Here is a 13,417-nt window from a genome sequence, read left to right as displayed (position 1 = left end):
AGGCTTTTAAATTTTTAAACTAATTTTTAAACCATAAAACCTTAAATGTCAGAAAGTCAAGAAAGTGAGAAGCTTTTCCCAAGCCCCCCAATTAACTCCACCCATCCCATCACAAGCTTCTGCACCTTAGCTATTAAAGTTTTAAACTGCACTAAGACTTGGACACCCTGTATAACAAAGCATTATGAGAAATAGTTTAAAAACACAAATATCTTAAGATTTCAGAGGACAGGGAGATTTCAAAATAAGGAAACTTTGAGAGGTTAGGAAGGTTAAGGGATTTGCCCAAGGTCAATCAACAGAAGGGCCTGGGCCATGGACTCTAAATTTTTCCATCTAAATCTTTCCATCCTACTATGCTGTCTCCTACTGGAGGTACATCTTGAGTCCCGCCATAAAGAACAGGGAAGATTTGGATGACTGGAAGGAATGAGCAAAGATCTGGCGGTAGGGTGGGGCAGAGGATACAGGCAGATAATAAAGAGTGATCTGACTGAATTTGGGATGACATAACCCAATTTGAATGATCATGGGAGGCTTAGAGTAATGAAACTAATAGCTAACAGCTGAATAGAACTTTAAAATCTATGAAGTACTTTCCATCTATTTTTTACATGAACCTATAAGGCAGGTGCTACAGGAATTGTCATCCTCATTTTACAGAGAGGGAAACCGAGGCTCAAAGAGTTGCAGTGATTTGCAAAGGTCTCACAATGGATAAAGTATAGAACTAGGATTTAAATCTGGGTCTTCTAATCCCATCTCCAGGATTTTTCAACTATGTCACGCTGCCTTTCAAAAGCAGGCAACTGAAGGATACAATCCCACATCAATAAATAGAGTGGGGCTTTAATAAGACTAACAGATGCTTATGTAATGCTTTAAAAGTTTGCAAAGCAATATGCTTCCTTGTATGAGCCTCACAACAACCTGATAATGGAAGTAGTACAGATATGATTACCCCTATTTTACAGATTATGAAACTCAGGTTTAGATGTAAGATGTATTAAATGTCCTGAGATCATATAGCTGCTAAGTATCCGAGATGATTATCTTAACCAGTTGACAATGTCACTTCCAAAAGGACAAACATGCCACTGCATGATCAATCTCGCAAATATGGGGAAGGGGGCATCACGTGCCAAGACTTCACCATAGAAGAATATATAGCCTTCCCCAGGAAGCTTTGACTTGAGCAAACCACATTAAGAACATTTATTATTAGTAAACCCACAAGGCAAGTTCTGCAGCATGAGAGATAACTTCGTTACGTGGAATAATGTGTCCATTACATACCGAGTTCTATTGACTTACCTGACTAATGGACAGAAATTTGCTGATATTGTAGAATTTATCAAGCTGCAGAGAGGTATAAATGCCTTTATTTTTCTTGCAGTCACTATGGGAAATAAACACATCAATCATATTCAGAAAGGCTGAACTGGTGCTATCTATGTTCTTTGCTGATGATTAAGAGGAAAGTTATCTGAAATTTCTGGTTTGTGGTTGTTGTTTTTTAATCTGAGAAGGTAGAAGAGGTTCTAATGCTGAAGATACATCAGGGGAACCGAGAGTGTAATGAGTTATTTCCAGGGCTCACTGATACCTTCCTAACTTTGGAATTGCCCATGCATTCAGTATATATTTCCTGCTGGATTTTTTTCTGGTCTTTAGATAAGCATTAAGTAGTCACAGAAAAATATCCTGGGAAGCAATAACTCTATAGGGAAAGTGAACAGGGTCAGAGACAATATTTAAAGCAACAAAGAGATGCATGATTGGAAATGGTAGTAGGCTAGTTATATGCCCAAAGTGAAGAATAAGAAAGAACCATCCTGAGGTTTGCAAAACACTTTGCAGACAATATTTCACTTGCCCCACAAAACAACCCTGTGAGGATGGTGCTATTGTTATCCCCATTTTACAGGTGAGCAAACTGAAGCTAAAAGAGAGCAAGACTTGACCGGAGTGAACTTGACCAGAGCGACACTACTAATAAGCATTTGAGGAAAGAATTGAACTCAGGAATTCTCCCATGTCCAAGGACAATACTCAATCTACAAAAGGCCTCCAGTCCACTGGATCAATAATCAGTTAAGGATTCATGGAAGAAAATGGGGAAAAAAAAATCAAAGGATAAGAAGGCATGGATGATTGGAAATATGGCTGTATGGAAGGAAAATCCACATCAATGAGGTGGCAGAACCACTGAAGCCTTACGTAGCTACCAAAGAGATTTCCCTCCATTCCACCTCTGCCCCTCCTTCTGTGTTTTATTTGGACCAATTACAGATAAAATCAAATTATATGGACTTCTTATATCCAGGGGACAGCCAGAAGGTCAGCATCAGCATTCCAAATCAAGGACAATGTTCAGCTATGTGACCTTGGGCTACATTCTCTATGCTACAGTTTCTTTTTCTGTAAAGAGGGATGATGCTGGCCAAAGATTTACTTCCCAACCATACTCATCCACTGCAACTATATTCTTCTCCACAGTTGTGCTACTGTCATCCTTCCCTCTCCCATAGTCACAGATTCATAGCTAAGGCCCTTATATCTTTTTCTGGAAGTTCCAATCATGATGCCACAAGCATTGGTGAACTAGGAGAGTTCCAACTCCCTGTACTGATGTCTTATCAGGAGATCGAACACGTTCCAGGCACCCTGAATTGGAACTTGTAATAAGTTTTGACACAGGATCCTTATGTGTAGTAGATTTATAATAAACATCCACTGGACTGAAGTAAAGTATGAGTTAAATGAATTTGTGTGGGATAGCCAAGGACCTTAACTATACCTGATAACATTATTTCTGTGGAAAAATAAATTCCAAGTTCCAATGAAATGAACCTTTGCAACACCACTTGCTCATAAATTGGGAGTTATTTACACATGTGAAAGCACTTTAGAAAGTAAAAAGTACATAGCATTATGTAATAATATATTATTGTAATTAAATCAGGTGGGAGCTGAGTCTAATGGTGACTGGTTCCAAAAGTATTATTCTGATTGTGTTAAAATGAATATTAGATAATAGGTTTACTAGTTGTTTAGGAAGTTATGTTGTATACTGTACAGAGGGCCAGCCTTAGGGTCAGTAAGATAAGGGTTCAAGTCCTAACTCCAAAACATATTAGCTATGAACTATGAGCAAGTCACATAACCTCTCAGTGCACCCCAGACAACTCTACAACTCTGACATCACCACCCCCACCAACCATTAACACTACTAGCATATGTAGAGCTTACAATAAGCTAGGTACTGTGAGCTGCAGAATTCTATCACTTGAGAGTTTCTACAATGAGAATATCCTAATAGCTTGAATTTTAGTTTTGTCCAGAGGGACAGCAGAACTGATGGACAGAGAGCAGCATTCAGATTATGGAAGACTTTTTTCTGCCACAAATTGACTGCGTAACCTCAGGCAAATCACTTGATCTCTCAATGCCCTGGGCAATTCTCTAAAACTGTAATTTTCAGAGAGGTGCCAACCTCCTTTGGTAGAGAGATTTTCCTCAACCACATGTTCCTTCATCAGTGAAATCACAAGTATAGTACCTCTCCATAACTAAAGACTATATATTTGATGTTTTTCCTTATTAGAATCTGCTGATAGTGCTAAATTTACAAAAATAATAAACAAGAACTTCTCTGAGTGAAGTAAGCAGTGGGTTACCTATGAGATGACTGCTAACACTGTCTTTAATATTTTCATGCATGAGCTACAAGACGGGGCAGTCAGGAAATTGTCTCAGTTTGCATTTGATGCTAAAACTTTTCCAGGTTGTTAAATGCCCATTCAATGAAGATAAGTTATGGGAGAGTTTTGCAAGACCTTGTAAATAGGGGGGGGAAAAGGTAAATGATTTTTTTTTGCCTTTTTTTTTGGAGGGCAGTTGGGGTTAAATAACTTGCCCAAGGTAACATGGCTAGTTTTTTTGTGTGGATATTAAGTGTCTGAGGCCGGAACCAAACTCAGGTCCTCCTGACTCGGGACCAGTGCTTTACTCACTGCATCACCTAGCCGCCCCAGTAAATGATTTTCAATGTTTAAACTAATCATATAAGGAAAAGAGATACAAGATTGTAGGTTTTAAGCTATCAGACAGGACCCAGGAGAGAGCTCTAGGAATGCTTATATAATGTTCCCTGGATAATATCATTCCTCATATTTTTAAATGGCTCTATAATCTACAATGTATTTTCTTATTATTCACATTTTACAGATGAGGAAGCTAAGAGAAAGGAAATGACTTGCCCACAGTCACATAGTTGGCAAATGGAAGAGCTGGAATTCAAAGTCAGATCTTTTGATGCCAAATCCAGTTCTTTGTCTAGGCTGGAAAACAAAATGGAGCTGCAGGGGGTAGGCACTGGATTAAATGAAAATTTTAATATTTTTAAATGATTAAACTAAAATTCTTAATATTTTAAGATAAAATTACCATGAACATTATAAAGAAACTACCAGTGAAGACTTTTGAAGGCAATGCTCTCGTGTTGAAAAATTAAAACCAGACAAAACCATCACCATGTCATACTAAAGCTTTCATCGGTAATTTCTGTACCTGTAAACTTGTTCAAAGGTGAGATTAACATCAGGATTTTTAAACAGGAGACCCGAAAGGTAGTTTTTCCATTGTGCATTGAATAAATAAGGGGTATCCAAAACCTAGAACCCAAAAGGCCTCTCATTATTATTATATAGGTAATTAGTTACATTAATCTTATGAAAAATAACCTCAACATTTCCCCTTCCTCTTTACTTGCTTTATATATGAGGAATTTAGAAGACAGCTTAATTTTCCCATTCTAATCTTGACTTTCCAGTTAAAAGGTATGACATGGATCACAGGATTTAATCCAGAAAAGACACTCTGAAGGGGTAAGTATCTTACCTATGGTAGCACCCAGTAAAGCTTGGATTGAAGCCCAAGTTTAAATTCAATGCTCCTTCCTCTTCCCTATGGTATGGATTTTGAATGCATGGCTTTACCATGGAGTAGCATATGCAATGCAATACCAAGCACCTTCTGTTCAGTAGAGTAGGACCCAGAAATGGGAAAACAATTGGCTTGTTTGTAATTATAAAACCCAAAGGACTTAGCAAAACAGTGATCTGAACCTAGTTTCCATTGGTACAGCTGAATAACTGAAATATCTTTGCTATAACCAGTTCCCTTAATGGTCTTTAGTAGCTGATTCTCTAGGGAGAGGTCTAAGACCAAATGGGAATAAACACTCCATTCCATTACTGACTCTGGTCTAAGACCAAATGGGAATAAACACTCCATTCCATTACTGACTCTTCTGATAGCTGAAGCCCTCTCACATGGGAACTCTACCTCACAAAACATTTTAAAAGATGTTTTAAAATATAATTTTATTTATAGACTGACTCCACAAAGAATGTTCATTGTTTTAAAGGGCAGCTACTAATCTGAATAATACATGCAGATTATTCTATTTGCAGCCAAGAATCTGAAATAATTGTTTCTTTTGCCTACTGACATAAAGACCCTCAATTCATTTGATTAATTGCTTCTTTTTCTCCTCTCCTCTTCCACCCCCAAGCCACATTCTAATTATAGGAATTTAAAAGTTTGGATTATGACACCAAAATACACAGGCATACACACACACACACACACACACACAACCAAAACCAAAACCATTATTAATCACATTTTTACCTGAAATATAGCCTTGTCTTTAAAGGGTTCACAGACCAATTTTTCTACGTTTCCACCCAAAACAAACGTGGAAACCACTATGATCATCAATGCCCAGGAAAACAGGAAACTGAATCCAACTCCACTGTAGGAAGAAGGGAAAAAAAGATCAACCCAGCTAGTAAGACTCACAAAGTATTCACTGTCTGAAAACAATATATGGAAATGATGGACCTACAACCTATTGATTTTTATAGGTTATTATTTATAGGTTTTTATAGGTCAGTCCAAACTATTAAGGACGGTACCTTCCCTTTGCATGCAATAAAGCTTATCTTTGTTCTCCGCACGTCCCTAAAATGTGGTTGGTGAATCTATGCACCTTCTGTCAAATAGGGTGTTGTGGGCCTAATAATAATATTATTGTTAAATATTATTATATATTATATAATATATATAAAAATAATAATATGGGCAGATAGGAATGTGTCATCAGATGATATTCCAGATACCTAAAGGATCCTTCAAACATCAAAAGGTCTCATTAAAAAGAAACAAAACATTTTGTAAGGTTCCATTTGTAGATAGCTCAGTAACACTCATTAAGATACAGACAGAAAACCAGTACTAGAGGTTAATGGTAGCAATGGAGTTGTCTAGACAAAGGGTGGGAGCCCAGGTTGGTCTCTTCTACTCCAAGATGAGAGACTAGAAATATCAGGAAAAGTAAAAGTAACTAGACAGAGACTGATTGAGGAGGAGAAAGGAGAATAAAGGTGGGAACATCAGTGACATGAGAAGTTGTTTCAATGCCTACATTAGGTTCATTTCAATCCAGTGAGGATAAAGTGCACCACTACAGAGAACTGTTTCTCCTTCAGGTTTACTGGCACCCCTCTTCTACCCACATGACATCAAAATGGGATCCAGAATAGAGGAGGAAATACTCTATTTTCTTCTCCCCATCCCCCAACCAATTCTGTGTCCATATATGCTATTGATGATTTTATTAACAACAATTTGCCATTTTCAGTGGGTTCAAACTAACCATTGAGGTTTATAGCTGCAGCTGATTCTTTTTTAAAGTATCTTTGATTCTTTCTCTATCCCTCCAGGCTGAATGTCATAGGAAGTCACACCCCCATCTCCCACCTCCTTCCCCTTCTAAGAGACAGAAGAAGCTGAAGCTTAAATGTTGCCACAGCTAAAATCACTTCTTCCTTCTGGGTTTCCAAGATCATTTAAACAATTTTCCAAACAAAATAACCCATTATCCTAACCATTCTAATTAGTCTGATTATCCTGACTGTGCCTGCCATATTTTCTACTCCTGCAATTCTCTGGCTATTTACCAGATGTCTACAAGAGATGTGTTAGGTCTATAAAACATGGGAAAGAGAGTAGTTCTGAGGGAACCAACAGGAAAGACATGAGAGCTCCACCGAACATTTAGGATCACCTGAAGTCAACTTTGAAAAAGCTTAGGGTAGAAACTCATTATGGGCAAGTAAAAATATGCATCTATTCTGGGATTCAGCATTTCCCTATTCTCTGTCAATCACAGAATACATTATATAAATTGCAGGAATAATATATTGCGTTTAAGTAGAAGAGGGGTGTGTTGGACGTGGGGGTGGGGGTGTTTTCTGGCCTGAGAATCACACTTTGGATCCATCCTAAACTGTAGTTTCCCTGGGGGGATTAGAATAGGAGGGAGTTTAAGACAATTTATGAAAGGTACACTCAGTGAATACACAGCAACTTAATTTCCTCTCTTCAAGCCATTCACCAAAATGGAATACCTCATTCCATTGCTGCTTTGGGGGTAAGAAGAATCAAGAGTACAAAAATGGTGGCATTTTAAATAGTCAACTCACAATCAATAGCTGTCAAAGAATGGGAATTTGAGGAACTACCAATAAACTGGAGAATTATGGTATATAAATGTGATGGAATACTATAATGTTGTAAAAAATGATAAAAGAGATGGTTTCACAGGAACCTGGGAAGATTTATATTATCTGATACCACTTGAAGTGAACAGAACCAGGACAACAATTTGTACAATGACAGCGATATGTCAAAGGCAAACAATTTTGAAAAACTTAGGAACTCTTCATCAGTGTAATGATCAACCACAATTCCAAAAGGACTAAGAAAGAAACAAGTTGCCCATCTCCTAAGCAAGACGTGAAAAGACTCGATTTAAGAATAAGACCACAGTGAATAGAGCACCAGCCCTGGAGTCAGGAAGACCTGAGTCTTGACACTTGACACACTTACTAGCCATGTGACTTTGGGTAAGTCAATCCCAATTGCCCTCCAAAAAGCAAAAAAAAAAAAAGAATAAGACCAACTTTTTTTTGATGTGATCAATGTGAAAAGTTGCCCTAATTGATTCTCAAATGAGAGATGGGGAGGCTACAGTGGGAGGGAGACTTTGATTGATATCTAAATCTATAGACATACAGATTTTTTTTAAATCAATCTGCAGATAGGAACACATCACCCATCGTATTTAATAAGCTACAGTGTCTCCTTATTTACAGTCCTTCATCATCAACCTTGTTACCTACTCCCCCCCCACCAAGCACTCTGAAATCCAGTGACACCAACTTCCTTGCTGTTCCTCACACACACCACCATGTTTCTTAACTTTGCATTTTCACTGGTTAACCCCCCATGGTGCTAATTCTCTCACTTCTTCCTCCCTGGCTTATGTTCAAGTCTCATTTAAATAAAACCGAACTTAAAACCTGACTTTTGAATCACTGATGCCAAATGGTAAACCAATATTTGTAAAAAATGATGAAACACATCCAATCACATCAAACTCACCAAACAATTTATTAAGTAAATCTATTATGTTTTAGTGAATGCAAAAAAAGCTTCTCTCCTACCTTTATCAAAGGTCAGCTAGTGAATTTCCCTCTACATTAATGTTCTTGCATTTTTACATCTGTAACAAATGGGCTCAAAACCCTAAAATTATTCATTGGGAAGATTCCTAAACATATTGGAAAACTGTCTCCAACTTATAACGTAATCCATAAATCCAATTAAGCAAGTCCCATACACTACAAGACACTGAAAATAGATGAATGAGTGAGGGTGCCACATTCAACCTTTCCACTTTGGGGCACTCCCACTCTTCCTTTAGGGTATCCTAAGTATTATCTGTGATGCGTGCTTGCCTAACCTACAGAGCTAATGAGGATACCTCAATCTCTTTTTTTTTTTGGAGGGGGGAGGGCAGGGCAATTGGGGTTAAGTGACTTGCCCAAGGTCACATAGCTGATAAATGTTAAAGTGTCTGAGGCTGGATTTGAACTTGGGTCCTCCTGACTCCTGGACCAGCACTATGCCACCTAGCCACCCCCCTCAATTTCCATATCAAATATTTAAAGTCTAACTTCTTCCTTATTTTAGCTAAAATAAGTGTAAATAGAATTTCCTCTACTTTCTTCCCACAATTAAAAGAATCATCACTCTTTTCTTCACAAGTACACACACACACACACACAACTTGGAGATCACTAGCTTTGATGCTCACTTATACTTTTACTCATTGCAAAGGTACCCAAACCAAAGAAATTACATTTGAAAAGCTGAACGTAATTTAAGAGTACCCACAGTTCTGGACCTTTGTGTTCTTTAAAATGTCACTGTCCATCCAAGGGATTCTCTCACTCTCCATCCTACAACCTGGAACTCTGGAACATTTCCCTTGAATTTGTCACAAAGAAAGAAAGTACTCACGCCATGAGGAAGTTGCCTCCTGTGTTTGATATGCAGCCACGGTTGGTCGGAGTCTTGTGTTTGTTATAACCACAGGTACCACACAATAATCCCAGGTAGTAAAAGACCAGAATCAGAATCAGCAAACAGCAGGCGATTAAACAAGACAGCCATCTGATGAAAATGACAATTAATATGTGCATTATAAAACATTTGCACATTAAGGAACAAATACAAGAAACTGCAGTGGGAAAAGCCAAACATTCTTTTATTTTTTCTTTCTGGAGGGGGGAAGGTAGGGCAATTGGGGTTAAGTGACTTGTCCAAGGTCACACAGCTACTAAATATTCTTAATAAAACTCTTCCTTTAGTCAAAACTGCCACAGTTGTCCCCCTATCTTAAAATGCACTTCTTTCTTCAACCATAGCTAATAAAATCTCACCTTCTCAAAATATAGATCAGACACCACATCCTACCAGTGTTCTTTCTGATTACTCAATTGTTAGTATTTCTCTTCCCAAAATTACTTTGTACTGACTTCTTTGAAATTACCAACCTGGGGGCATTTAGGTGGCACAGTGGATAGAAAACTAACCCTGGAGTCAGAAGGACAGACCTGAGTTCAAACTCATCCTCAGACACTTAACACTTACTAGCTGTGTGACGGTAGTCACTTAAGGCTGACTGCCTCATCCCCATCTCCCCTCCCCCCCCAAATTATTAATCTATATACATGCTGTATTCCCCCAGTTGAGTCGGTAAGCACTTTGAGAACAGGGGCTGTTTCATTTTTACCTTTGAATCTAGTGCCTTAGACATGGAAGGTATTTAATGCATGTTTATTGACTTGAATTGGATCGGACTGCTAGAGGTCCTGTAAGCAGGGCCTAGGGTGAGAACCAGAAATACTTGTTTTTGAAAGTCTTTTCCCAAAAAAGAGTGGTGGGTTAGAAGATACTGGGTTAGTAATTGCAACACACATTTTATGTGCCACTTGATTTCTGTCTAGACCTGTGATTTCATCAGTACAGGAGAACTGTGGTGAGGAGGAAGACACATACACCACTGCAAATTAGCAACTGTCTCCCCTTTTATTGTCACTGTGAGTAGTCTAGGGCACTAAAAAGTTAGGCGAATTGTCCAGAGCATAGAACCAATGTGGCAGTGGCAGATCTTGAACCAAAGTCTACTCTCTCAATCAATCAGTTGAGTACTCATTAAAGGTTTTTTATGAGCCAGGCTTTTTGTTAAACACTGGAGATACAATGCAAGGCAAAAATAGTCCTTTACTCTCAAGGTGGTGCAGTGAATAGAGTTCTGGGTCTGGAGTCAGGAAGGTCAGAGTTCAAATCTCACAACCTATGTAAATCACTTAACCTTGTTTACCTTAGTTTGCACCATCTGTAAAATGAGTTGGACAGGGAAATGGCAAACCATTCCAATTTCTTTGCCAAGAAAATTTCAACTGGAGTCACAAAGAGCACAACATGATTGAAACTACTCAACAACCACCACCACCACCACCACCACCACCACAAACCCTTAAGGAGCTCAGTCATACCAGGGAGACATGACAATATTTATAAATCTGGATGGTTGACAGTGACAGTACTACTACTGTCATTTTATACATGGAGACCAAAAGCTTAGAGAAGTCAAGCAACTTGGCCACAGTCAGTATAAGGGCAATGACTTGGACCCAGGTCTTGGGACTCCAATCCCCATGTTCTTTCTATTACGCTTCCTACTTAAGCAATACTTGAATAAGCTCTCTTTGGAGACTATTAATAAGCATTTCTATAAGGCTCATCAATTCAAGTTTTATCATTAATATTTATTTAAGTGAAGAAAAGTGAAGGAAGAATTCAGAAACAAAAGCTACTTCACAAGGTCTTTATGAACAATAGGCTGATACTATTCCATTCTCTAGGCTGGAAAAAAAATATATCCAGATGCATTAAATATTTAGAAATGTTACAAGCATCCTAAATCAGGTGCCCAAAGAACGTCAATCTCCATTTTACAGAGATGCTGTCAGTTTGCCTAGACATTCCAGAATAATGGATGTTCAATTAGTTTTAACTGGCATGCCCACAAGCTCTAACAGTCTGTCCCAGCAGCTGAGAAATCTTCAAGAATGGGAGATATGCAATCAAATATTGGAAAACAACGAAATAAAACCAAATGAAATCACTTTAACTCTATAGTGCCTGACAAAATGTCTCACTGAACTACTTCCTTAGAGGAAAGCAGAGCATCCGGAGGGCTGGCCGAAGAGTCAGGAAATATATAGGTTCATAACTACATAACTACGGTTAAGTCACAACTTCAGTGAACTTCATTTTCCTCCCATGATAATGATAATAATGTAATAGTAGGAGTTGTCATCGTAGTAAACATTTACATAGTACTTACTCTGTTCCAGGCTCCACACTAAGCATTTTACAACTGCCATCTCATTTGATGATCATAACAACTCTGTAAGATTGGTGCTACTATCCACATTGTAAAGGTGAGGAAACTGAGGCACACAGGGGTTAAGTGACATGCCCAAGGTCACACAGCTAGAAAGTATCTGAGGCTGAATTTGAACTCAGGCGTTTTGACTCCAGGCCCAACACTCTAGACATTGTACCACCCAGCTGATGGGAAGAGGAGTCATTCTATTTTTCTCTCAAAAGGTTGTTGTGAGGTTCAAATGAAATAATGTTCATAAATAACTCAGTTGCATATAAACTCCTATTACTGTTTTTCCATCTTGTCTTAGTCTATCTTCATATCCCCTGTACCTTGCACTGGTTCTGTCCAGGAGCTTCTAGATACCCTAGTGCATAGAGCGCCAGATTGGGAGTAAGGAAGATACGAGTTTCAATCCTGCTTCAGTTAATAGCTGGACAACACTGGAAGTCAATCACCTAACTTTTCTAAGTTTCAGTTTGCTCAGTTATAAAATGGGCACAATAATAGCACTTCCCTCACAGAGTTGTGAGAATCAAATAAGATAATAAATATAAAGCGCTTGATAAACTTGATAAAGTATTATATGAATGTTAGCTTCTCTTATTGTTATTACTACTGTGAGAACTCAACAATTGCTTGGTGTTATTGTTGCTAGGAGACACATATGCTGGGCAGAGGAGTAAGAAATATTATCATAAAGCTGGAAAGGTCCTTAGAGACCACTGATGGTTTCGTTAAACCGCTCATTTTATAGAGAAGACTGAGGCCTAAAGACCCAGAATGTCAGGGTTCCTTCAACAACACCATCATTGCTTTTTCACGTATAGCAGATAAAGTTTAAGCACACTAGATAGTCCAGCAAAATTAGCAATCAATCAATTAAAATCTATTAAGAGCGTACTATGTGGGACGGCTAGGTGGCGCAGTGAATAGAGCACCAGCCCTGGAGTCAGGAGGACCTGAGTTCAAATCCGTCCTAAGACACTTAACACAAAAACTAGCCATGTGAACTTGGGCAAGTCACTTAACCCCAATTGCCCTCCCCCCAAAAAAAGAGCATACTATGTTCCAAACGCTGCTAAGTGCTGAACTACAAGCATTCCTGGGCCAAATGGCCTATCCTAGGAGTTGACACAGCCTTGAGACAATCACCTCTACCCCTTTTATGAATTTCTCTGTTTAAGGTACCATCCATTCCTGGTAACTCAATTAAAATTTCAGTCATCCTTGACTCTTCCCCTTCCCTACATATCTAGTAAATCACCAAATTTTCCTGGCTTTACCTTAAAAATGTTGCATTTTAGAGCTGAAGGGGACTTTAGAGTCCCTCATTTTACAGACAAGGAAACAGAAGGTCAGCAATGTGCCATGGCTTGTCCAGCATCATATAACTCAATCACCTAACTCCCAGTTAGGGCTTTTACCTATACACCAGAAAAACTCCTAATCACCATTACTCTTAGGGTTCAGACCTTCATTATCTCACAGCTCCTTTTACAAATCTCAACAAGTTTTCCAATCTTTCTATCTTCAGAAAATCAA

General features: G+C 38.5%; 1 protein-coding gene across 5 annotated transcripts in view; it reads right to left on the bottom strand.

Annotated features, from left to right (window-relative positions):
* Positions 1–13,417, bottom strand: part of PROM1 (prominin 1) — a 165,092-nt gene that overhangs the window by 25,114 nt on the left and 126,561 nt on the right. For all 5 annotated transcript variants that reach the window (XM_069069400.1, XM_069069431.1, XM_069069421.1 and 2 more), the window contains exons 13-16: positions 9,436–9,588; positions 5,698–5,821; positions 4,573–4,676; positions 1,315–1,399 (exon numbers count right to left, since the gene is read on the bottom strand). In XM_069069400.1, coding sequence (XP_068925501.1) covers positions 1,315–1,399; positions 4,573–4,676; positions 5,698–5,821; positions 9,436–9,588 — 466 coding nt within the window. The remainder of the gene's footprint in view (positions 1–1,314; positions 1,400–4,572; positions 4,677–5,697; positions 5,822–9,435; positions 9,589–13,417) is intronic.

The sequence above is a fragment of the Petaurus breviceps genome, unplaced genomic scaffold (genome assembly GCF_028583685.1).
Source record: "Petaurus breviceps papuanus isolate PSGF00001 unplaced genomic scaffold, PetGlider_PUasm1.0 140, whole genome shotgun sequence".
Taxonomy (NCBI): Eukaryota; Metazoa; Chordata; class Mammalia; order Diprotodontia; family Petauridae; genus Petaurus; species Petaurus breviceps.
Note: the sequence above shows the minus strand (reverse complement) of the source record. Positions and strands in the feature narration are given on the sequence as shown.